The following is a 25,508-nucleotide window of genomic DNA, read 5'->3' on the forward strand; positions in this document are numbered from 1 at the left end:
ACCCCAGCCAACCCTACTCCCTGTAATTTCCACACCTCCTCCTTCTGCTCCAATCACACGTGTGCCTCCTATTTGCCTGAAGCAATGGCAGCCTTTCTCCATTGGTAGTTCCTATTCTACCTTCTCAAAACCATGATGGTGGTGATGGTACCAATGGCAGCAGCTACCATTCCCTGAGCAGTTGTTCTAGGCACTGACTCCTGGGATCCTTACATCCATAAGGTCACCCGTGGGGGGCGCCTGGGTGACTCAGTTGGTGAGGCATCCATCCGACTCGGTTTCAGCTCAGGTCATGATCTCGCGGTTTCGTGGGTTCAAGCCCCGCGTGGGGCTCTGTGCTGACAGTGCAGAACCTGCTTGGGATTCGCGGTCTCCCTCTCTCTGCCCCTCCCCTCACAAGCACGGTCTCTGTGTCTCTCTAAATAAACTAAAAACACATTTTTTTAAAGAAAAAAAAGTCACCCTGTTTCTACTTTTCTGTTTCCCAAACAAGGAAGCTGAGGCTCAGAGAGATGAAGCCAGTGACCAGAGGCCACTATCACCTGGGGAAACAGAGATTTGAACCCAGGTCCCCTGACTTCAATTGCTGCTTCTCTTTTACCCCAGTCCTGATCAATCTCACCCTCGGAAGAACTCTCCCGTCCACCCTAAAATACCACCTAAATAGACTCTTCACCTATTTTTCATTATTGTTTCACGCATGTTACTTTAATTAATATCTGCTTGGGGTGATGTCTTCTGGTAAGCTTTTTGGGGTCAGGGATCCGTGCACATTTTATTACTACCCAGGACCTTGGCTACCGCCTTGTGTGGTATATATTCTAAACATGAACTCGGAGAGCACTGAACGGATTAAGACTTTTATAATTAAAATGAACAGCTCAGCGTCGCCCTTCCTGCCTTTTTAATGCTTGGCTGTAATTCAAAGATTCATCCACTAGGCGACACCATAACATTACTTAAACCCTCCAAGAGGCCTACGCAGGTAGCATAAAATCCTTTAACTGAGTGCCTCCAAGGTCTTTCCCTACCTATAACGGGGAAAACTAATGGATAACATGAAGGGTTATTAAAATAAATAACAAAAAGTGTTATTCAAGGAGTAGAAAGTCCAAGGAGACCAGACCGTGTGGCAGAGTATTTTCTTGTACCTTAAGATCACCTCACCTGTCAATGAGAGCATCCACTGGCCCATTTAGCCTGGAGTGACACTGACTCTGGATTTGCAGCTGTGTTCCCAAGAGGCTGCATGGCACAGTGGAAAGAACACGGTTCTGAGAACCGGAAGATAGGGCTTTGCCCCTGAGCAATAAATAAATCCACGTCTTGAACCTGGTCATCACAGAGTGGTTTTCCCATTTTTAAAAAAAAAAAAAATTTATTTTAATGTTTATTTTTGAGACAGAGAGAGACAGAGCATGAATGGGGGAGGGGCAGAGAGAGAGGGAGACACAGAATCGGAAGCAGGCTCCAGGCTCTGAGCCATCAGCCCAGAGCCTGACGCGGGGCTCAAACTCACGAACCGTGAGATCGCGACCTGAGCTGAAGTCAGACGCTCAACCGACTGAGCCACCCAGGCGCCCCGGTTTTCCCATTTTTAAAAATGGTGTAAGAGCAGCCCAACATCACACATCTGCCGTGGGAACTGAACGAGGCAGCGTGGAGAGGTCTGGGTAGGCTCCCGGCGGAGCCAGAACCAGCTAAACCTTGCTTCCTCTTCCTGGCTCTGTTCTCCTGGTGTCCCTGCCCCTTGCCCTCTCTGTGTCTTTCTCCTGTGTCTTCCGTGCCGGCCCCCTTCCTCCTGGTTGGGGGGGGGGGGGAGGATTCCCCGCAGGGTTGCCCTGGCCCTCTTCTCACTTTCTCTTGGGCAAACTTGACCTTTTCCATGGAGTTAATGGCATCCAATGCTGAACAACCAACCCCTCCACTTTCCTCCCTAGCCCAGACTTCTCTTCGGAGCCCTGACCATATTCAGTTGACCTCTGGCTCTACAAAACCAAAATGGGACTCGTAGACACACGATCATCCCCCCCCCCGCCCCGTGTGCTCCTCGGCCTGAGACCACTGCCCACACAGCTGTAAACACTATGCCCGCCTTCCTCCACTGTCACCCTCGCTCCTATCAACCCTGCTTCCCAAACATTCCCCCACCTCTTCACGCACCCCCCCCCACGAAGCAATCTCACCTCCCACCTGAGCGACTGCAGCAGCCCCCTGATGGGTTTTCCCTACCACTGCCCCCCAATGTACACACACTATGTTCTCCAAACAGCAGCCAGAATGATTTTTTTATACTGTAAATCCACCTGCTTCCACCCTTCTTAAGATCCTTCAGAGCCTTCCTTCTTAGACTGAAGGACCTGTGTCTGATTTTCCAACTGCACCCCATGTCACCTGCCCCCTCACCTACTCCAACCAAATCTTTCTGGCCACGTTCCAGTCCCTCAGACATGCCAGCCTGCCTCCTTCTCACTTCAGGGTCCGAATGGAGGCTCTTCCCCCAGGGTCTGCATGGAGGCTGTTCTCTCTGCCCAGACATTTGCAGTAGGTCGAATGGTGGCCACAAAAAGACGTGTCCCCGTCCTAACCCCTGGGATTCGTGGACATTGCCTGAGATGGCAAAAGAGGTGCTAAAGTTAAGGCCCTTGAGAGGAGGGGGTTATCTCGGATTATCTGCATGGGCCCTCTAAATGCCATTACATGTACCCTTGTGAGAGGGACGCAGAGGAAGATGTGACACAGAGGAGAAGGCAGTGCGAAGACAGAGGTGGGGACTGGAGTGACAGGGCCGTCAGCCCTGTGGCCACCAAAAGCTGGGAGAGGCAGAGAAGGAGCCTCTGCTGGAGCAGAAGTACAGTAATGGTGACACCTTGCTTGTGCATTTCTGGCTCTAGAACGTGCAAGAAAAATATTTTCTGTGGTTTTAAGCCACTGAGCACATGGCACTTCATTATGGCAGCCGAGGCACTGACACAACAGGCTTTCAGGCCATCACTAGGTGGCCTCTGATTCCACTGCTGTCTCTGCCCTGTCCCCCACCCCCAGGCTCCCATATGAAACCGAGTTAGGGGACCACATTATCCCTGGGACAGAGCAAGGACGCAAGCTCCTAACAGTGCCCGGCACTCCTGAGGCACCCAGAAATAATGACCAGAAGGTGAATCTCCTGCTGGACACTGAGCTCCAGGCCACAAGGACTTCATTCTGGATCACCGGAGCCTCACAATGCCAGGCACATGGCAAATGCTCAATGGCCATGTGCTGAATAGGGAATGAATGAAGAGACATTTGCTGAAAGAACTGCAGATAAGCTTATATGACAGAGGAGTGAAAAACTTAGCACCTCTGAGATCTGGTTGTTCCCTGTGGATTTCGTGGCAATTTATTGAACATGGTGTTTGAAAAAAAAAAATCTATTTTTACTTTCTTTGCAAATCAGCATTTTAATTAATGTAGTCTGTCAGGTGTTGACCTTGCACTAGAGAGGTTTTCTAGAGCTACAAATACTGTCTCCCATTTTCCTGTGGGCCATAGGCCCTGCTTCGGGATGCACCTGCATTGCTAGTCCTGAGTTCTCACCAACAACAAGACTGTCTCCCCTTTGGCAATGACCTTGGTCCACTCAAGTTCAGCGTAGTCCCACATTTGCTGAGCTCTGCGGCCGCCTGGCCTCAGTTCATGCTGGGTCGCAGAGTTCAGCAATCGTTGTTGCCATGGAATTGAACTCCACATGAGGAGGCCAAAGGCTGTGCTGCAAATCACTGGCAATTTAATGAGATGACTGATCAGGGCAGGTACGCCAAAACCTACCAGACCCAAACTGTCACCAGGATTCCCTGGTGAGGCTCGGGACACCTGGCCTGGTTGCAAAAACAACACGTTCTACAACACAGTAGGCAAATGGAGCTTGTTTTCCCTCCTTCCTTCTGAAGCACAAATGCTAGGTTCAGAGCGAGAGCTCTGTCAGCCTACTGAAAGCCCTGTTAGCGGCTGGAGTCATCCTTTCATACAAATACGAGCTACCACTGGTTAGTTCTACGACTATGATTATTAATAGGCCAGATAGTAGAGAGTGATAGGCACGTCCAGGTTTCCCACACCCTGTTTGGAACTACTTCCTCAAGCACCTGCCATGGAAGATCCATTCTTTTAACGTTTGCAAGTTTTTCATTCCTCAGAACTCAAGGTTAATATTCCTGACCAGGGAACGCTTTAATAAGCAAAGCCCAAGTTGGAAACTGGCAGCTGGTGGGCTAAATTCTACTGGGAGATTTGTCAGTAGGCACTGTGTTTTCTCCCACTCTGGATTCGGATGCCTTTGCACGACAAATGCCCTGTCCAGCTCCCCACAGTCCCCAAGGCAGACGTCCCGTCCCAGGGCCCCTCGCTGGGGGTGTCCTTGGAAAGCACCTGAGTCTCAGGCAGGGCTTCATTACTCAGAGAACTCTCCAGCAGAGACAAAATGAGCTGGGGAGTTTGTTTTTGGGGGAGAAAGATGTGGAAGAAAAATAAAGCAGAACCAAAACTCTAAGGGGGTGGATGACAGATCAAATTTGTCACTTGTCATTGGACTCTGCTTCCACCAAAATACAACATCATTGACTTATGTGTGCTTTGGGACCTCAGAAGAATTGCTCTGTACCATTTATCAGTTATAGACTGTTTCACAGTTGTAGACTATACTAGAATACAGCTGTGTGAGGGATAAAGAGATCGGGTTCTGGAACTTTGTGTGCAAATAATTTAATGGTTAAAAATGTTAATAATTAAAATCTCCCAAGTAAATTCCATTTTTATCATGGAACGCAGGCTCTTAGGAGCATGAGGGACAAATGAATGAGATTGTGGGGGAAATACTTGTGCATTTTTTTTAGTGACTTAAACTTCCCCAAGGAAACACTGATTTGCTAATGTGTGATTTCAGCTTTCAAACCAGGAAGGAAAAAAAAACAAACAGGTCTTGAGTTTGGCTTCTTTGCATAAAAGTCAAATTATACAGTTCTTAATAGAACAGTTAACGGTTTAATAGTTGGTGGACTCCATTCAATGAAAAATATGGACATTTTCTATTTGATTCTGGAAAATGCTACAGAACGTGTCTTTATCATCATGCTAGTTACTACAATGGAGCTTGTAAAAGACACATAATTTTCCCTGCAAGTCTAGTCTATAAAGACACATAATTCTCCCTGCAAGGAGACAACCATCAAAAACCTGAAGATTCCTTCACTGAAACTGGCAAAGAAAATCTTAAAATCTCAGCCAGTGCCAACGTCATTCATATCCTCAAAGAGGGACTATTAGGAGGTTAGGGGAAATGTCAGGGCATAGCTGCAAAATATTTTGGAAGGCAACTGAATAGCTGCTATATGCAAATGGCCATGCCTACCTCACAGAACCGGAGGCTGTTAGAGCCTGGAGGAACAGAACCAGCCAGATAGGATAAACCCTTATTTCTCACCTGAGGCTCTCAACCAGAAAGAAGGCACAGGGGTTCCAGTCTCCTACCCTCGACTGGAGCTCTTTCGAGGATGCTCGTGGACTGTTTAATGGCACTGTTCAAAATACTTCTCTCTGGCCCTACTTGAAACCACATGGGAATTTGAGCTTATGTGAGATTGCACATTTAATAACAGGTTTCAACAATGCGTGTGCGGGTGAGGGTGGGGAGGACTGAGGTGGGAGACTCCCTACTAACCCTGCTCCCCGCTTCTCTTAGATGTGGCAGGTATCCCCGGAAGCACGCTACAGGCCAGCGTGGCCACCCACTCAGGCTCCCAGTCCTGCCCAGGCTGGAGACTTAGTTTTCACGTATTGATTTATGTGCACTAACCGCCTGCTATGTTTCCACTGCGGACCAGGAGCCAGCAGAAGCATTTTCCAGGTGTCCACATGACGACCTTGAAGGGTGTGTGCTCGTAATCTCATGAAGAGGGTCGTGTGCACCGATGCTCACACCCAAACAGAGATACAGGCCGGGGTGCAAGCAGTAAAGGGAAGGGGCCCAGGGTCCTGCCAGGGGCCTCAGCACTGGCTGGGAGGAGCTGCGGCAGGGAGGGGAATGCTTTGGGAGGGCTGGAGTCTCCACCGAGCTCCTTGGGGAGGGCAGGAGAAACAGAGGCAGAGCGGAAGTGGGAAGACAGCCCGGAAAAGGGGAGGCAAGCGAGAATATTCGGATTACGCTCCGGGGAGAGCCGATGGCCCACGTGATGCAGCAGGAGAGGCGCAAAGGGGAAGCGTGTTGATCGCCGGTGGAAACACATGGTTCGGCCAGACTGCGGGCCTCCGGGGTGCACTGATGAGGCTGAACTTCACTCCGTCAGAAGTGAAGGACCCCCCCTTGGCTCCCTGCCTCAGATGCACCCCAGCTGTACCTCAGGCTCCAGCCTGAGTCTAGAGTTCCAAGCCCAACCCCATCGTTCCACTGCACGGGGCCAGCGTCGATCCAGAGACAGAAGTTTTGATTTGGGGCTTAAACAACTCACTCAGGCATGAACCCCTAAAGGGGGAATCATTTCCTTCTTAGGAATGCCTGGTTGAGCCACTAGCAGGCTGCACCGTCTCAGGCAGATCCTCGACCCTCCGGGACTGTGTGGATTCCTGTCTCTCTAGACCCCCTCGAGCTGTCACTGCAGCTCCCGAGATGGTATGTGAGTTGGCTGCTTGCTGAGTACTTGGGAGCACCCACCTCCCACGCCACCTGGCAGTTATGCGCAAGCCAAGCTCCCAAACTCCCAGCCGGATGTCGCTGCCAGCAACTTGCAGCCTTCATGTGGGAGCCATCTGTCTCGGAAAGGGCAAGGGTTGACCAGCGCTCCGCGTTCTGTTCTGCCCGACCACCCAGCAACAGAGACCCAGACCGCAGAGTGCAGTCTATCCCCTGAGCCCTCGTCACCCCCGGCACTGGAGACTGTGTTAGGGGACGCAAGGTGCATTGCTCGTGATTGCGGAACACCCGAGGACACAGAAGAGAAAGCACTCGTGGTGTAAATACCAGGAAACGAATGCTTGGGCAGCTCGAAGCACCCGCCCGAGTTCACAAGGTTATGACGACGGTCTGGTGTTTGAATGTGAGTGTGCAGGCACCGATGTTTGTGATCACGGGCCAAATGCTAAAACCAAAGTCAGACACCGGGGTGGGGTTTCCACCTCTTCCACATACGAGTGAGTTATTAAAACTCGTGGAAATCCAGGCTCCTTGTATTGAAAGATGAAAATATTAACCCCATCAGCCTCACAGAGCTGTTGTGGGAGGAGAGCAGGGTTTGTCCACTCAGCACAGGTAAGTTTTTGGTGTGGGGGCTGTTCTGTGCATTGGGGGTGTCGAACCGCATCCCTGGCCCGTACCCACGAGATACTGTAGCACCCCTCCCCCATCCAGTTGTGACAACCAACAAATGTCTCTAGACCTCGCCAGATGTCCCGACCAAAACAATTCTCGGGTTTATTTACATCAGAGCCTTATCCAAGCAACTGTTCCCATTTGTTTTGTGATGCCCCCATTAGCATCCTCTCAAGAAGCTGATCCATTTTTCTTGGGTCTCAAACTCAAAGGGTCTTAAAATTTAGATGCACTGATTTCTTTCTCATTTATACAATCTTGGTATGTTTATATTAAAAATCACAGGAGGGGCACCTGAGCGGCTCAGTCAGTTAAGCATCTGACTTTGGCTCAAGTCATGATCTCACGGTTTGTGGGTTCGGCCCCGTCTGGTTCTGCGCAGAAAGCTCAGAGCCTGGAGCCTGTTTCAGATTCTGCGTTTCCCTCTCTCTCTGCCCCTCCCCTGCTCATGTTCTGTCTGTCTGTCTCTCTCTCTCAAAAATAAATAAACATTAAAATAAATTTTTTTTTAAATCACAGGAAAGCCAGGCTTTCCCCCCCACCCCCGAATAAGGCATACATATACGTGAAAAAGGCACTTCTTAGATTGCTAGGTTTTAGTGTCTTTACTTTTTAAAAGAATTTTTATTGAGATGTAACTGACATATAAACGTTATATTAGTTTCATAATTTGATATGTGTATAGATTGCAAAGTGATCACCACGATAAGTTTAGTTAGCATCAAGATCTACTCACAATAACCTTCAAATAACCCAGATAGTATTATGTACTATACTCATCATGCTGTACAGTATATTCCCGGGACTTATTTATTTTATAACTAGAAGTTAGCACCTCTTTTTTTGAATCATGTCATGAAAGCAGCTTGACAAATCTCAAGATAGGGGCGCCTGGGTGCCTCAGTTGGTTAAGCGTCTGCCTTTGGCTCAGGTCATGATCTCAAGGTTCGTGAATTTGAGCCCCGCATCAGGCTCTGTCCTGACAGTGCAGAGCCCGCTTGGGATCCTTATTCTCCTCTCTCTCTTTCTCAGCCTCTACCCTGCTTGCACTCTCTCTCTCAAAATAAATAAACTTAAAAATCAGTTTAAAAAAATTTTTTTAAAGGAAAAGAAAAACCTTAAGATAAATTCTGAGCTCCAAAGTTTTTGAAGTATTAAAGAAACAATGCAGTTTAAGCATGAGGGGATTTGCCATAATTCATGCTCTGAAAGTTAGCTGGTTTCAGGAAGAGAGCTCAACACAGGAGCCCCTTACATATTGCACACGTATCATGCAGAGAGAAAGCAAAGCTATGGGAGAAATATATGGATGGCCCCTTCCCTCAGGAGAGGTCTTGCCTCCTTGTAGACTGGTCATCCCTGAACTGTGCTTTTTGAGTGTTACTCCCTATAGAATCGATGGGAACATGTTGCAACAGAATCACTGATCTGACTCAAAAACTGTCCAAAGTTTCTAAAGCAAGTTTCTCTTTTCTTGTAAGATGGCGGGAGTATTTTTAATCCAAAGAATTGTTTGATCTACTACGCCAGCACAAATGAGCGGGTGGGCCGCCAGCTGCTGCTATCAGAATATAAGGGAGACAGAGGTCCATAAATGTTCAAGTGACCCGCCTACAGTAGCCAAGAGGGCTCTTGTGCCTTGCAGGGACAGAGAACATAGTGTAGTCACCCAGAGCCCCGTCCTGGGTGGACTTGAGTAACAGGCTACACCTCTCTGAGCTTTGATCTTCTGCCTTGCAAAGTCGGCACGCTGAGATAGTAAGAGAGTAGTCATGAGGAGTCAGGGACCTAAAGCCTTTGGGGAACACAGATGGTGTGCGGCACGTAAGAAGCACACAAGAAATGCAGCCATGCACAATAGATGCATACAGAACACTATGCCCATGTGACTTCAATAGGTGCTATCCCAAAAAGAGTCTTGTAGTCCAATGTCTGGATATACCACTTTAGATAAGTTTAAACCAGGTTTCCCCCGCCTCACTACACTACTTCTCAGAGCCTTTAAAATGTTTATATGTTGGGGCACCTGGCTCATGACTTTGGCTCAGGTCATGATTTCACGGTTTGTGGGTTCAAGCCCTGCGTTGGGCTCTGTGCTGACAGCTCACAGCCTGAAGCCTGCTTAGGATTCCCTCTCTCTCTCTCTCTCTCTCTCTGCCCCTCCCCTGCTTCACTCTGTGTCTTGCTCTCTCTCAAAAATAAATAAACATTAAAAAAAAAATGCTGATATGCAACCTGAGTTTCAAGATGGCGACCTAGCATGTACCATTTGGCACAGGACCCTTTTTGCATAAGGCAGTTCACAAGATTAGTGTGGTATGAAACATTGGGTAAATCACAGCTTGCACTTCTAAGCTTGATGCCTAGTGTAATAAAACTGGGATGGCTTATCAGAATGTACATAACTTTCACTGTAAAACAGAACCATTGACAATTATCAGAACATGCTAAGAATCTGGGACTCCTTAACTTTAAGTATTCACAATGGCTCAAATTTCAACATGCTGCCCATGTTGACTTTTTTCCTAACATTTTACTGTGGTAAGGACACTTAATATGAGATCTGCTCTCCCAACCAATTTTTTAAAATATGTTTTAATGTTTGTTTTTGAGAGAGAGAGAGAGAGAGAGAGAGAGAGAGAGAGCGGGTGAGGGGCAGAGAGAGAGGGGGACACAGAATCTGACTGACCGAAGTTGGGCGCTTAACCGACTGAGCCACCCAGGTGCCCCGCTCCCAACCAATGTTTCAGTGAATATGACATTATTGTTGACTCTAGGTAGACATCCTACAGCAGATCTCTAGAGCTAACCCATCTTGCATCACCAAAACTTTATGCCCGTTGATGAGTAACTCCCCATTTCTTCCTCCCACTGCCCATACTGATTTTTACATCACTTACCCGAGACCCTTTTTCAGGAAAGCACTGGCAAACTGAGCAATCTCTTCCTCCGCAAGGCCCAATAAACTTCTTTGCACTCTGGAAAGTGAAGCATCTGGTTTAGTAAACTGGTATTCCTTGCTTAGCTGGGTACATGATATTTGACTTGTAACAAGCATCTCGGTTTACCTAACTCATGGGAATTCCACAGTATACCTTTACCTTGGAAACCTCGAAAAGAAAACAACTCACGTGGATACATCAAAAGACAAAGAACTTCCATTGTGGCTCGATAAGAGTGCTGACGATTGTGTGAGAAAAATAAAAGTTTATGTGAGCTGGCATTGAAAGAAGCTCCCTTCTGAGGCCACTTTTTTTTTTAGCAAGAATCTTCTGTGATGTCCTTCTCCTGGCAAGACCTCATTTACTAAGTTGTGAGCAATCTTAGAGTGTAAACTATATGATTAGGAAAACTGTAAGGACACAATGGTGTCTCACTTCAATTATAAACTTGGCTGCTTTTCAGGACGCTCTTGCTTCCCCTCCAGCACCATCAAGTCCTTCCTGGTCACTGCTCCCGTCACAGCCTTGGATTTTCACACGAAGACTGTTTCCTGCAAACTGCTAAAACTCCAAGATGGTTCCTCCAATGTGTCTCCCAACCAGAAAGCTCCTGAACTTGAATAAGGTGAGCCCTTCCCCACTTCTCGCTAACCTCTCTCCAACATTCTCTTTAGAGAGTTTCTCCACACTCACATGTTTTCTTAACTTTCATGCTTCTTCCAAACACACACACACACACACACACACACACACACACACACACACCACACACACACCACACACATACCACACACACACACACACACACACGCACACACGCGCTCTTTAGGAAGAATCAGGCCCTTGTTCTCACAAATCCTCATTGTCTATATCCAGAGTCATCTGTCACTTCAATACAAAAGCATAATCCCAGAATAACTGTTTCCATAAGTAGATCGCTTAACAACAAAACAGCCACCATGATGCACCTGCAGGACAATGACAATGAACACTGACCATTCCTTCAGAGCCTGGGGCGGTGGGTTGGGAAGAACTAGTGGCAAAAACAGCTCTAGATGCTACGAGCTGAGAGTGTGGACAGGAATATCAGAAAGGCACCAGGGATATACTTCACCTAGTTCATGATCTCGCCTGGTCCAGCCCTCACTGTAACACTTATATATTACCCACACATTTCTATGACTGATAGATCTTTTACATTCAAGGCTATAAACATGAGTCTTTACAGCAAAGCATAATGGGGAAACATACAACATTTGAACCAATACTCACAGTTCAGTTGGAAGACAAATATGTATACCTACACACCAATGTACATAAGTATGTATGGAAGGACATACAAGTAGGTGTACATATGAATACACACATGTGTAATCATACACATATATATGAGTATGTGTATGGGAGGAAAAAGGATCTATCCCGAATGTATTTATTATTCAGTCACACAACTTAGACCTCTTTTTTCTAGAAAAAAAAAATATGCTCAGACACATCCCCAAAAAAAATCTTTAAATTAAGCATTAACAAAAAAAGACATTTTTATAAACAAAATTCTTTAGAGTCATTGAAAGTATATAAGAATGTGAACCTTTACAAGAGTTAAGTTAAAAAAAAACTGTATTTGAAGTTTCCAAAATAGATGCCTCTTGAGTTTTGAGTCACATTGTTATCTATGAATGCAGAACCATCAAGTTCAAAACTCTGATAAAGTGACGAAAAAAAAAAAAAAGGTTAAATGCCCAGGTCCAGGACATCATGAAAACACTTTAAAGCAACTGGTCTGAATACTTGGGTTCATTTAAGGTTGGGACTCATTACTATGTGTTCAGTGAAATATCAAAACAACCAGAGAAAGAAGGTCAGTTGATTAGCTGGCTTGATAATAAAGACAAGTTTGTTCTTTTATTGTTTTTTTTTTTCTTAATTGTGCCAACCATCACAGAGATGTTTGTAGCATCTGAAAATTACATTTCGGGAAAGAATTGGTGTAAAATAAATTAACAGATTCTAATAAAAAAAAAAACAACCAGAAATAGTCACATGTAAAGCTTTGGTACTGATAAAAGAAAAAAGCAAGAGGTAATTTTAGGCTCTAAGAAGTTTTTGTACGTTAGATATAGCCCAATAAATACCACTTTAGGGGAGGCATTCATAGAGGGAAAATATGTGCCACAAAAACAGACTGTATGAACCCATTTGAAAAAGATAAATACTATGGCTCACACCAAGGCAACATTCAAAGTATAAACCATATTCACCGGAATACACTGATGTTCTCCAAAACTAATGTCATTCTTCAAAGAGGAAAAAAAAGAAAAGTTCCTGTTTTAGCCCAGATATTTTTTAAACAAACGTATGTTGAATAAAATGTTTATGAGGTATGTTATTAATTTCTAGATTAATAACTGGTCCTACATGCATACCTCTATTTTCTTTTTTGAAAAACAACATTTGCACATGATAAAAAATTCAAACAGGGCAAAAGAGTATAATGGGGAAAGAAATATTGAATTCAATATTCAATATTGAATTCAAATATTCAATCTGTTTCTGGGTAGTTATGAGCACTTTCACACCAGGAACACATATGCACACACTCACATACACACACGCGCACGCACACCCACCCACACACACACTTTTTGGTGATTTGAATCTTGTTTTATTTTTACCCAAATGGTATATTTCTCTGTACCTTGCTGCCTTCACTTAGATGCCTTCAAAGTCATTCCAAGTTAATAGAATCGCTCTTCCTCACATGAAGTACTTGTTTAATCTGTCCTTCTTGATGGGCCGTTAGCTACCTCCCTTCGTTACTAAACACTACAATATTTTTGTGTGTTTTCTTTATGCGCAAGTCAGTATAAACATATATAATAAACTCCCAAAAGGAAACTTCCTGGGTCAACAGGATTACACATTTGAAATTCTGAAGGATAATGCCAAATTGCCTCCCATAACTTTTGCATCAATTTATATCACTATCTTTAAAAGACAACTATAGTATCGCAACTTTGGTGTGAAATCTCTAATATCTCTGCATAGCACAACCTGATAGGAGGGTCCAGGCTAGATGAGTCTTTGTTTCAAGAATTTTTTTTCCCACGTATGGAACATAAGAAACAAAGGAAGTGAAATTTAAGACTCTGTAGGCTCTTCTAATGGGGCGGTGGGGGGGGGGGAGAATATAATACAAAACTAAACTTAGAGAAATCAAGTAAAAAGAAATCCAGACACATATCTCAGTGTGTTTCCATTCTTACTTCAGATGATGCTCTCAAATGCATGGGACTAAGTGGTACACGGCATATCATCCTACTTGGGGAGAGCTTCTGATTCCTCTCTGGTCCTGACCAGTAGGAAAAGGAGAACAGAAAGCAACTTTCTATTTTGATTTGCCTTGAAAAGACCCATGTTAACTGAAATAACAGAAACTGGATTGGGTAAATCCAAGCCAGAGAGGATGGCAGATGGGGACGTGCTCACTAGGGTGACTTAACCCGTTCAGTTATCTCAAGATCTGAGTTACTGGCAGTCCATAGTGTGATTTCCCAGAAATGTCTGGGGTTGGGTTTAATAACTCAGATTCCTCAGTGGGAAGCAGAAGACAGAGATCTTATTACAGAATATTCTAGGTTTATCCTTCTCCAGAGTTAAAACGTTCACATGTAATCTTGTATGTCTTGATTTAATCTTGAAGTAGGCCAGCCGCTTCCAGCCCCCCTTCAAAAAAAGATTTTAACACAGGGTAATGTTATAAAATGAAGAAATCCCCAATACCTGGGCAATCTGGTAAGCAGTTTTGAGTGTGGAAAAGAAACCTTAGAGTTCACCTAGTCCAGCCTTTCATTTTACAGATGAGAAAACTGAGTCCCACAGACAAAAAGGCTTATAACAAGAATAATGCATGCAATCAGAGCTAACTAATGTACTTACCGCATACATGTGTTGTACAGAAAGCAGGATAAGTATAAGCAACCTACGAAACAGCAAAAATGCAGATAAACATAAACTGTTCATTTTCATGCAAAACAAACTAAAAAGAGAAAGAACAAAAGAAGAAATTCCAGGCTTTTTTTTTTCTAATAGGCCACTGTCATCAGTGACAAGGTAAATGTTACTCTCTCTCTGCTTGTCATCATTATCTTCCCTCTTGCTATTCAGTCAAGAAGTACTCACACCCCTTTAGTGGGGTCCTCACTGGGCTGGGTACCCTGGGGACACTCTGAAGGTGAGACTGGATGGGTAGATGAGGGAATGGAGACGACTCTCTGAATGAAATGTAGATGAGTGAGGGAAGGAGGCAGCTCAGTGTATCCTGGATGCCATTAAGTGGAACCAACTGGAAGGAGGGAGGAGGGAAGAAAATCTAATGGACTGGGGAGATGATTTGGAAAGGAAGGAAAATAATATGAATCAGCTAGGGAAGAGTTAAGTGGTTCAGGGTCTTGTGAGCGAGGCAGAAATCCACTGGGGATAACATCATAACTATAAACAAATTTTAACAGAGAAGAGATACAACCATAAAAGACCATTGTTATGGACCAAATGTTTGTAGCATCTCTCTGCCCCCCACTGCCCACAAATTTATGAGTTGAAATCTTCACCCTTTAGAATGATACTAGAAGGTAATGCCTTTGGGAGGTGATTAGGTCACAAGAGTGGAGTCCTTATGAATGGGATTAGTGCCCTTTATACAGGGACCCCAGAGAGCTCTCTCTCCCCCTCTTTCCACCATGTGAGGACAAACCAAGATGTTGGCAGTCTGCAACCTGGAAGACGCTCTCACCAGAACCCACTGCACTGGCACCCTGATCTCAGACTTCCAGCCTCCAGAACTGGGAGAAATAAATTTCTGTTCTTTGTAAACCCCCTGGTATGGTATTATTCCAGGAGCCCAGTCTGACTGTGACAACCACTAAACATTCACATACATCTGCCTTGGGCTTATATTGGTCAAAGAGCTTTCATATTCATCATGCCATTTAATTCTTAAACAGCTCTGATGGATTTGGGGACTCAGGTCACATCATTCCCAGGGATGAGAGGAGGGCTGCGGTCCAGCCAGACTCAGGCTGTGATTTCCCTGCCAGCTCTGTCCTTTTTTCTAAGTAGAGTCTTCTGTCTGAAACCCACGTCCTAAGTGAGCCTTCTTTTTCCACACTGTCCCCCTCTCATGCTGAAATGCTGAGAAACATTATAGAAAGCTGCAGAGTCGTGCCTCTGGACGAGACCCAGACTAGGAGATTGGGGACTGCGGCAGGCCGAGCCCATGCTTCCTGGCTACCCCACTGAGGTCTTCCTTCTCCCCAACCCTGCTGTTGGAGTTCATGACAATGCCAACAAAGATAAGGTTGGCATTTCAGTGAAGTATCTAAGTAATTAAGAGAATAAAAAGTTGAAAGATGTGTTAAACATGGGATAAAATGTTTTAAGTCAAGTATTCATAACTACCGTTTGCTAATTGGGCCCTTATCACTTTGGACATTTGTAAACAAGTACATGTTACATCCCATACTGGTTTTGGCCATCCCCATATATATAGTCTCATTAAAACTGTAGTTAGGGATGGGGATGCCTGGGTGGCTCAGTCGGCTGAGCATCTGACTTCGGCTCAGGTCATGATTTCACCGTTCATGGGTTTGAGGCCCACATCAAGCTCTGTGCTGACAGCTCGGAGCCTGGAGACTGCTTAGGATTCTCTGTCTCCCTCTCTCTCTCTGCCCCTCCCCAACTCCTGCTCACACTCTGTCTCTGTCAAAAATAAAGAAACTTAAAAAAAAAAAAAAAAAAAAGACTGTAGTCGGGGCATGTTTTTTCCACATTTTGCACAAAAGCAAACTGACCCAGAAATGTTGGGCAATGTCCTCAAAAGCTTGCTGGAAGGGGGCAAGGACGGATGCTGTTCAGGTCAGTGCTCAATCTCTCTTGTCCTTCCTTCGCCCTGTCCCCTGATAGTTCCTCCTGCTGCTGTGTGTATTGAAAAAAAGGCAATTCTTTTTTTCTTTTAAAAAACCATTAAAATTAAGACTATTTTGCAGTTTCCTCCCCATCCACTCCAAATAAGTTAGATTCTCCTGTAATCCTGAAACAAATCCATTCTTCCTACCACTCTCTCATGCACACATATTCATCGGCCTCAAAACTTTTCTTATTTTTCACTATTTAAGACGTTGCTGTCTTAACTCCCAATGTCTTTTTTGGTCCCTTCTGACAATAGCATGTTAGTTTCCTACCAGCCCCATAACACATTACCAAGAACTCGGTGGCTTAAAACCAACAGGAATTTGTTATGTCATGATTCTCCAACATGGGTCTCACTGTTGAAAATCAAAGTGGGGGCAGGGCTGTGTTCCTTCTGGAGGCTCTGGGGGAGATTCCGTGTCCTTGTGTTTTCCAGATTCTGGAGGCTGCCTGCATTCCTTGGCCCCTGGTCTCCTTTCCGTCTTCAGAGCCAGCAATGGCTGGTCACGTCAGTCTCATCCCTGTGACCTGTTTCCATTGTCACATCTCCTTTGCCCCTCACCCTCCTGCTTCCCTCTTTCACTTCTAAGGACCCTTGTGATTACACCGGACCCACCCAGATAATCCAGAATAAGCTCCCTAAAGTCAGCTGATTAGCAAGTTTAATGTTATCTACAAACATAAATCCCCATCACCTGTAACAGACCATATTCTCAGGATCCAGGGATTAGGATGTGGATACCTAAAACCTAGTAAGAGGGCAAGAATCTGCAGCCTTTAGATGAATGTCTTTCCCATTGGCGATGATGTGGGTGTAATTCAGGGAGAGTAGAGAGAACTGGTGTTTAATAAAAATGAATCACAAAATAGCAGGCATAATAGATAGGTTTCTGGAACACTTTGGCCTCTTGACACATGAAACGTTCAGACAATTCATAACTGTAAAACCAAATTTAGGAGAAATTATTAAATATAAGCAAGTTATCACGCGGAGGACACTCACCAGGGATCTGTGGCCAATGGCTTGATCCACCTGAATGAGTACTTTATTGACGCCATGTGCCTGGATTACTTCACAGTCAAGTCTTGGTACTTAAAAAAAATTCTGTCAGGTTTCTCTTCTCTTCCAGAAGACTCTCACTTGTAAGTGGGGTGCTATGTCCTAGGTTTAAAGTTTGTATATGTTAAATATAGATACATCTCTTAAAACACAATATTCTTTATAATGTTGAAAATAATTACTTTCATTATTCACAGCAATGGAAATATTTTCTAAGGGGGGAGTTCAACTTTTTTTGACAAAACAATCTTAGTGGTAATAAAACTGAATAAATACCAATTTTTATTCTTAGAAATAAAAACACTCTCCAGTTATTTGTGTCATAAATGTATTTTTGAGAAATGAAATATAGATGTATATAATGCTTGTATAAAAATTATTGCTTCATTTTGTTAAGTGGCATTTTCTCCTATTTAACATTTGCCCTTGAAAATCCAAGTTAAAATTCACTTAAGTGCATTTTTTTACTTTTTGGAACTAGGAAGGGGACCCTTGAGTATAGAAACATATACTTTTCACGCACACAGCAAACACATACGAAAATATTTTTATGTTAAATGGTTTCCACAGTTGTGGAAAACACTTTGATGGTTCCTCAAAAAGTTAAATGCAAAATTACCATAAGACCCAGAAATTCCACTCCCAGTTATAACCAAGAGAATTGACACTATATTCATGCATAAACTTGTACATAAATATTCATAATAGCCAAAAAGTGCAAACAAGCAAAACGCCCATCACCTGATGAATGGATAAGCAAAATGTGCTACTTCCACACAAGAGATTTGGCCATAAAAAGGAGTGAAGGACTGATACATAGATGAACCTTGAAAACATCATGTTACGGGAAAGACACATATGGTATGATTTCATGTCTATGAAATAACCAGAATAGGCAACTCCATGGAGACAGAAAGTAGAGTAGTAATTGTCAGGGGTTGGAGGAGAGAATTGGGAAGTTTCTTCTTGAGACTATGGAATGTTCTGGAATTAGATAGTGGTGCTGGTTGCACATGACTATACTAAAAAACACTGAATTATGAACTTTGAAATAATTCAGTGACTTTATTTTGTGAATTTTATCTCAAAAAAAAGAGAAAACATGTGATTCAAAAAATTCTATATCTTTGATTAAAAAAGGTATAGATATTATATAAAAAGACCTGGCCTAAAGGAATGTCTTGATATTGAAATGTCTTCAAATGGAAATTTTTTGATTTCTGGATAAAATCCGGATAAACTAATTCAATGCTGTGTTTATGGAATACTAGTTCCCCATGTAAGTGGTAGAACAACATTCCTTGATACAGTTTGAAAGTCAGGTAGAAAAAGAATCACTTTGAGGGACCGGATCATTTCCCATCCCCAAATCCATCATTCAAAACAATGTTTTTTTTATTTTTTTTGTTTATTTATTTTTGAAAGTGAGAGAGACAGAGCATGAGTTGGGGAGGGACAGAGAGAGAGACACACAGAATCTGAAATAGGCTCCAGGCTCCAAGCTGTCAGCACAGAGCCCGACACAAGCCTTGAACTCACACACCTCGAGATCATGATCTGAACTGAAATAAGATGCTTAACCAACTGAGCCACCCAGGCATCCCTCCACATTGATCATTTTAAATATGTTTTTTTAGCTGCATACTGGAAGAAAATCTCAATAAAACAAATTATTGATTTAGAAGGAATACACAAATTGGTTTGAATCATTCAAAAGGTACTCAATTGGGGAACCTGGGTGGCTCAGTCGGTCAAGCATCTGACTTTGGCTCAGGTCATGATCTCACGGTTCATGAGTGGGAGTCCCGCATCAGGCTCTGTGCTGACAGCTCCAAGTCTGGAGCCTGCTTCAGATTCTGTGTCTCCCTCTCTCTGCCCCTCCCCCACCCATGCTCGCTCGCTCTCTCTCTCTCTCTCTCTCTGTCTCTCAAAAATGAATAAACATTAAAAAAAAAAGGTACTCATTATTTTAAACAGATAAGAAATAGTCAAAAAATTAAAGAAAACCAGGGATATTTACATTTAACCACAAAATAGATACATCATGCATTAATCTCTACGCATATTGTGATAAAGGGCGTACAAACAGGGATTTTATTAAAATAGAGTGTTTTTGCAGTCACTTTCAGACAAGAATGCCTGATCATGGTCCTAACACTTAGGAGTTTCTCAATACATTTTGTAACTGAATGACCAGATGGCTGGCTGGTTGGGTGGATGGACAGATGGGCCAATCCGCAGAAATCCAACTGGTCTCCCACTAGTGAAAGGACATCGCTAATTGGGAGCAGCCAATGCACCCTCATCACCATGCACTTAGTAAGCTCTGTGACAATAGGGATTTTGTCTCTTAATTCACAGTTATCCCCAGGGCCATAATCGTGCTTCGAATAGAGTTGGCGCTTAATATATAGTCATTGGATGAATGAATTTACAGAATATACTTTGGGCTAATCAAATGTATTTAACAGAGAATGTAAGATAAGGCCAACTTTGAACACACATGAGGTGATAGAGAAAGGAAGAAAGAGGGCCATGGAAAGAGGGATCGTTACAGCCTTGGGAGAAGTGGAGAGGCATGGACACTAATTACACCTTGGACCTTCTGCTAAGAGTGCTGGGCACATCAAATCACTTCCTTCACCACAATTCAGTAAGGAAAGTATTAGTTCAGTTGTGAAGGAAAACCAGCTTGGGTCAGTTTAAGTAACTGGTGCAAATTCACAGAGCTAATAAATGGTAGACCTGGGGGGTTTTGACTCCAGTACGGATCCCTTCTGCCATTTGACACCTAAGCATAGCAGTCTGCAGATGTCTGCTCTGACACTCTCCCTAAGAATGTTTTTTAAGTTACACACACCCCCTTTTCATTTTTTGCGAGTTAATATCTAAACACTTTCATCTTCTCTTTAAAGGTGCTAAGAGTATAATTTGGAACATTGTACATGGTGACTTATAAAACAAAACGAGTTGCAGCCCTACTCTGACATAGCCAATGGACCATCATAATCATTCTAAGGATGGTTCTTGCCACCATCAGCTTAAAATATGTGCACAACAAGTTCTTAGCCAGCTAGAAATTTTACCTCATTTTCATTCTTGAACTAATATTTCCAATTCATCCCCCACGTATATCCTAGTGCAGCGTATTTTTATACTTGAAAATTCTTATATAGATTACCTTACTACGCTTCTCTGCGACAAAAATATGTATATAAATTATTTTTTTATTTCCTATGATCACAAATCTCTAAGTCATAAATGTTTTTGCCTCAATGTGTTTATCATTATGATGATAAGTGGTATATAATCCACCAAAACCAAATAAATTAAAATTTTGATGAACAATTATTGAACACGTTACAAATGCAATTTTACTGGAAATGTACTCGGCAATGAATGAATTGGGGATTTCGGTTTCTCAAATAGTTTATTTAGCCCAGATCAACAAATGAGATCTGGTCAAGAAATGAGGTGGGTCAAGCAACAGTACTCCTTCCATTATAATTTCTAAAAACTTTGAATTCTAATAAATCTATTCACAGAAACAAGACTTTGTGAATGGAAGGAATTTCTTCTATAAATGTCATGCAGTTCTTTGAACTTCTCCTAAATTGTATGCCAAAAGCAATATAGAATTTATCATCAAGAATCTACCACCTGATCTACCACCTGATAAGTCTTACTAGAAACCACCTGGCCCAGGGATGTGGAACCCAAAAGGTAGAATGTTCTCTGTTCTCAGCACCTGCATTTATGCTGCCCAGCGTCTGCCTCACAAACAGATCTTGCCTTCGGGGGGGCAAAGCAGGGTGGGTGGGGGCAGAGGGGTATGCTTCTCTGGTGAAAACCAGCAAAAGGAAAAATTGTAAAAGGCGGTGGTGAGAACATGAAGCAAAGACCCATCTTCAGACAGAACAATTCTAAGAAAGAATATGATAGCAGTTGAGAATCTGCAAGTTGATTCCTTGACTTCATCTTCCAAGCTGACTGCACAACTCTTAGGAATCATTCTGTCTCCCAAGGGCGTATGTACCTCAGCCTGAAGACCTCTGCTCTCCAGGAGCTGCCAGTGGTAAAAAACTGCCTTGTTCACTGTTTGACCCGGAGCAAGCCTTGGATGAGCACGTGCTGAATCCCACACGTCTGTCGAGCCCAAAACTAGCCATGAACAAGTCGTGGAGAATTTATAACTGTTCTCCTAACTAAGTCTCCACAACAGCTGAGCACGTGACGCTCAGGGCCCATGTGACGATCAGCTTGCACCGTGAGCATCGGTGTTGTCAAAACGCAGTCACACAGGTAATCCACAGCAATCCGAGAGGAGTTTCTTCGTTGCAACTGCCTGTGTTAAGAGCATAAAAACTTTTGTCTCAACCGAGCTTCTGACTGCACCAGACAACAAAACAAAAATACTCTCTCGCTCAGAACAGTGTCCTTCTAACCTACCTTCTCAAAAATACATGGCTGTCATCACATAGGACTGGCCAAGGCAGGGAGTTTCCAATGGAGTCTATCATTATTAGCAAAAAAAAAAAAAAAAGCTTTGCAACCCAAAGCGCTACGCCTATGCCACCAAGACATATGCAAACAATGCAAACAGCTGCTTTGGGAGATTGCCTACCTAGGAAACTTCTGCCAAGGTTCTGCACCTTTCAAAGGACATGCTTTAGTTTGTCAACTGTTATTCTCAGGAAGGGAGCATTCTCCAGGGGCTGCTGTGCAAGGGCCCACTCAGGTCCCGCCTTCAGCCCAGCTAAGTGAGGGTGCGGCCAGATTTCCAGATTTTCATCAGCCAGCCACATGGTGGAGGAAGATAACCACCTGACCTAGAGGCAGCCCAACCCAGAGCTTGACCTAGAGCTCTGGCTCAGGGCCGGGGGATACTGCAAACTGGATGGCTCCTCTCAGAGACAGGACTTAGGAAAGAGAAGAAAGGGGCTGGGGAGGAAGACGCCCCAAAGGAGAGTCAGACATTCAAAGGCTGAAACAGGTCTAGGAGAAGCACAAGCCTGAATTTAGAGGAAACAGATATCCTCAGTAATCATAAAAAATTGGGTTTTTAAGAAAGGAAAATGTGAAAAGAGAAAGACTGATGGTCCATCAGAGAATGAAAGAGTAGCTCATTCCCAAGAGCTGCCCCATTTCTGATGCAGGCTTTTAGTCTATTCCCTTTATCTGAGCAAACTGACCTGTCCAGCCAAGTCTGATGAAAAGCATTGCTCTGCCCCCATAGCTGGTCCCAAGGCTGGACACCCCAACAGGAAGCTCTCTTGGAGGTTCCCCCAGAGGATCCCCCAGAGGATCTCCCCCAAAGATCCTGGATCTCTGAACATCAGCCTCGTTCAACAACCAAAGTAAGGTCCACAGGCTCTTTCCCAGCCTGTATTTATTTCAGTAAGCTCTAGCTTATACAGCAAATATCATTAGCTTCTCTTTTTCCAACTCCCTGGGCTGATTTTTTTTTTCACTCCTTTATGAACGTTCCTGGACTCCAATTCCCCTGGGACTCCTCATGAGTCTTTGCTCGATGTTTTCCAAATGCTATGTCTGGGAACAAGATCTGAGACCTTCTAAATCATTATTTCTACTACGGGGAATTTGTTTTCTCTGCAACCCAATCTTGAAAAGAAATACACCCTGCTTGGGTTCTCATCGACCGGGGGATGGGAGCAGGGAATGGTCAAGATTACAGGACCGGATAGCAGGAGACTGAGTATCAGAATCTTCCAGTCGCAAAAAGGTAATATAAGTATGATGTCTTTTCTTTTCCAAAGTAACATTAAGTCTTTGAGCTTTTTTAAATAATAATATTTTTGTTCTTTCAGTGAAATGAATTCCTATTAACTTAATATCTACACGTTCTTTCTTTTGACCTTCTGACACTGAACTATCTGAAGACTCTCCAAGGTGAAATTTTTCTGATAGTCTGAACACCTATTTGTATATACCTTTATCTTTCCAAAATAGAATTCCTAAAGGCTCATCTTTGCAAACAAGTAAGAAAAGGGCCTCGAAGGATAGAAAAGTGCTCCCAGGAAAAGAATGACAATGCTGTGTCCACCTCAGTGGCCAGACATCTCCTTTCGAGGCTTACACTTCCCATGTTAAGAGATGACTCAACCTTTCCCCAACATATAAGCTGCTTATTTGGTTTTGGTATTTAGAAAATCCCATATTCTTGGGTTGACTCTACCTGCAGACGTTGAAAGAGTTCAGGTTGGTTTGAGCTTTTTAGCAAAAACAATCCATCTCAACAAGTAAGTATCACAAGGCTTATAAAGCAGGTCATGAATCTGTGTGGTCCATGAACCACTGGAATGTGGTTGGAGCTTCATGTTCTCTGAGAAGCAACACGGAAAAACTTTGAGAACTACTCAAGTAAATTCTTGAGAATGACTCTGAGTTCCAACTTGACCAGCATGCTGCTGGATTATGGCCAATCCCGCCCCCACCTTGCCTTCCCTGCAGGTTCAGTTGAATTGTTTAAGAGTGCTATGGAGTCCTCAGTTGACCTTGGAGCTGAATTCGTTAGTCCAAAGCCAACTGGACTATATCTCAGCTAACCTACTATTCTGCCAACATAGGCTTTTATTATCATTTTCTCCTTGAGGACTCCTCCCAATATCAACAGAAAAGTTGACAACAACCATAATAATGTCACTGCTTGGGAACTGCATGGAGGTGATATATGTTCCAAAAATACACAATGGATTTTCAAAACCAGATGGGCCCTCACCTCCAAGCTAAGAATGACATTCTTGACTCAAAATGCTGTATGTCTCATGTCAAAAACACTAATCCCCCAGGTTTCTCTAGGTCTGTGATTTTCCCCTCTGGGCAGGGCCGGGTGACTCTATCTGAATTCTCTGGACCTTTCAGACCTCTGGGAACTGCCTTTGTGTTGAGCTCTGGCAGTAACACCCCATAATCCCAACAGGCAGGGCCCACCCGTACTGTGAGGCTGACGTGTGCCTTTGGTGACTTCTCCCCTCCTCCACAGAGACAATCTGCCTTCTTCTCCTGGTCCATGCATCTCACGGTTAGGGATAACAGCAGGCTCTGGAGTTAGAAAGCCTTGTGCTCAGATCTTGACCACTTAGCCTTGTAACCCTGAGCAAGTACATAACTCCTCTGAGCTTCTGACTTCTCAGCATGTGAAATTAATCCCTGAGAGAATTACATGAGTCTACACTAGTGCCTAGCACAGTGCCTGACATGTGATAGTAGTTAAAAAAATGTTTGTTTCCTTCCTTCCTAATACCCTGTAGGAGCAAAAGAGCTCCCATGCACAACATATTAGAGAAGGGTTAGAAAATTGGGAACTCGAAGCCCGGGCAAAACTCAGGAAGAGGCCAAGATTGGTCAGGAGAGGCAAAAAGATCTGGGGGAAAGAAAAGAGGAATAAGCTATGACAGACCCTCCCAAAGTACCTATTAAACACAAGGACAGGGGCGCCTGGGTGGCTCAGTTGGTTGAGTGTCCGACTCTAGATCTCGGCTCAGGTCACGATCTCACGGCTCATGAGCTTGAGCCCCACATCTGGCGCTACGCTGATGGCGTGACAGAGGGATCCTGTCTCCTTCTCTCTCTGCCCTTCCCCCACTCTCTTGCTGTCATTCTCCCTCTCTCAAAATAAATAAATAAAAATTTGAAAAAAAACACGGAGAGAGAAATTATGGAGGGAGATGAAGAATCTTCAGTTAGTGGAGAATCACAGAGTTAACATAAGTTGGAGAAGACCTTAGGAAAAGGCTGGCATTGGGGTTTATCAACCAGAAAGACAGGTCCTTCTGCTATCACTGTTGCTGCAGTTCCCTCTAACCCCTGCCCCACTACACACACACACACACACACACACACACACACACACACTTCTTAGCCCTCCTTCTCCTCTTCTGCTTTCCTTTCTCCTCCTCTTCGCCATCATCACAATAGTCACCAACACCACGACCATAAGAAAGTATAGGGGCACTTGGGTGGCTCCATCAGTTGAGCGTCTGACTTCGGCTCAGGTCATAATCTCACAGTTCATGGGTTCAAGCCCCGCATCAGGCTCCCTGCTGACATCTCAGAGCCTGGAGCCTGCTTCGGATTCTGTGTCTCCCTCTCTCTCTGCCCCTCCCCAGTCTGCACTCTTCTCTCTCTCTCTCTCAAAAATAAATAAACATAATTTTTTTTTTTAGAAATTATAATG

The 25,508-nt window shown here is 44.0% G+C and overlaps 1 protein-coding gene across 12 annotated transcripts in view; it reads right to left on the reverse strand.

Annotated features, from left to right (window-relative positions):
* Positions 1 to 25,508, reverse strand: part of COL4A4 (collagen type IV alpha 4 chain) — a 130,148-nt gene that overhangs the window by 94,569 nt on the left and 10,071 nt on the right. For 10 of the 12 annotated variants that reach the window (XM_027048808.2, XM_027048814.2, XM_053215885.1 and 7 more), the window contains exons 3-5: positions 17,255 to 17,413; positions 14,224 to 14,266; positions 10,243 to 10,320 (exon numbers count right to left, since the gene is read on the reverse strand). In XM_027048808.2, coding sequence (XP_026904609.2) covers positions 10,243 to 10,320; positions 14,224 to 14,266; positions 17,255 to 17,310 — 177 coding nt within the window. In that variant the 5' untranslated portion in view covers positions 17,311 to 17,413. Of the gene's footprint in view, positions 1 to 10,242; positions 10,321 to 14,223; positions 14,267 to 17,254; positions 17,414 to 21,347; positions 21,657 to 21,760; positions 21,825 to 25,508 lie in introns of all 12 variants that reach the window. The other 2 variants (XM_027048828.2, XM_027048823.2) reach the window with 2 other exon arrangements.

This window comes from Acinonyx jubatus, chromosome C1, assembly GCF_027475565.1.
Source record: "Acinonyx jubatus isolate Ajub_Pintada_27869175 chromosome C1, VMU_Ajub_asm_v1.0, whole genome shotgun sequence".
Taxonomy (NCBI): domain Eukaryota; kingdom Metazoa; phylum Chordata; class Mammalia; order Carnivora; family Felidae; genus Acinonyx; species Acinonyx jubatus.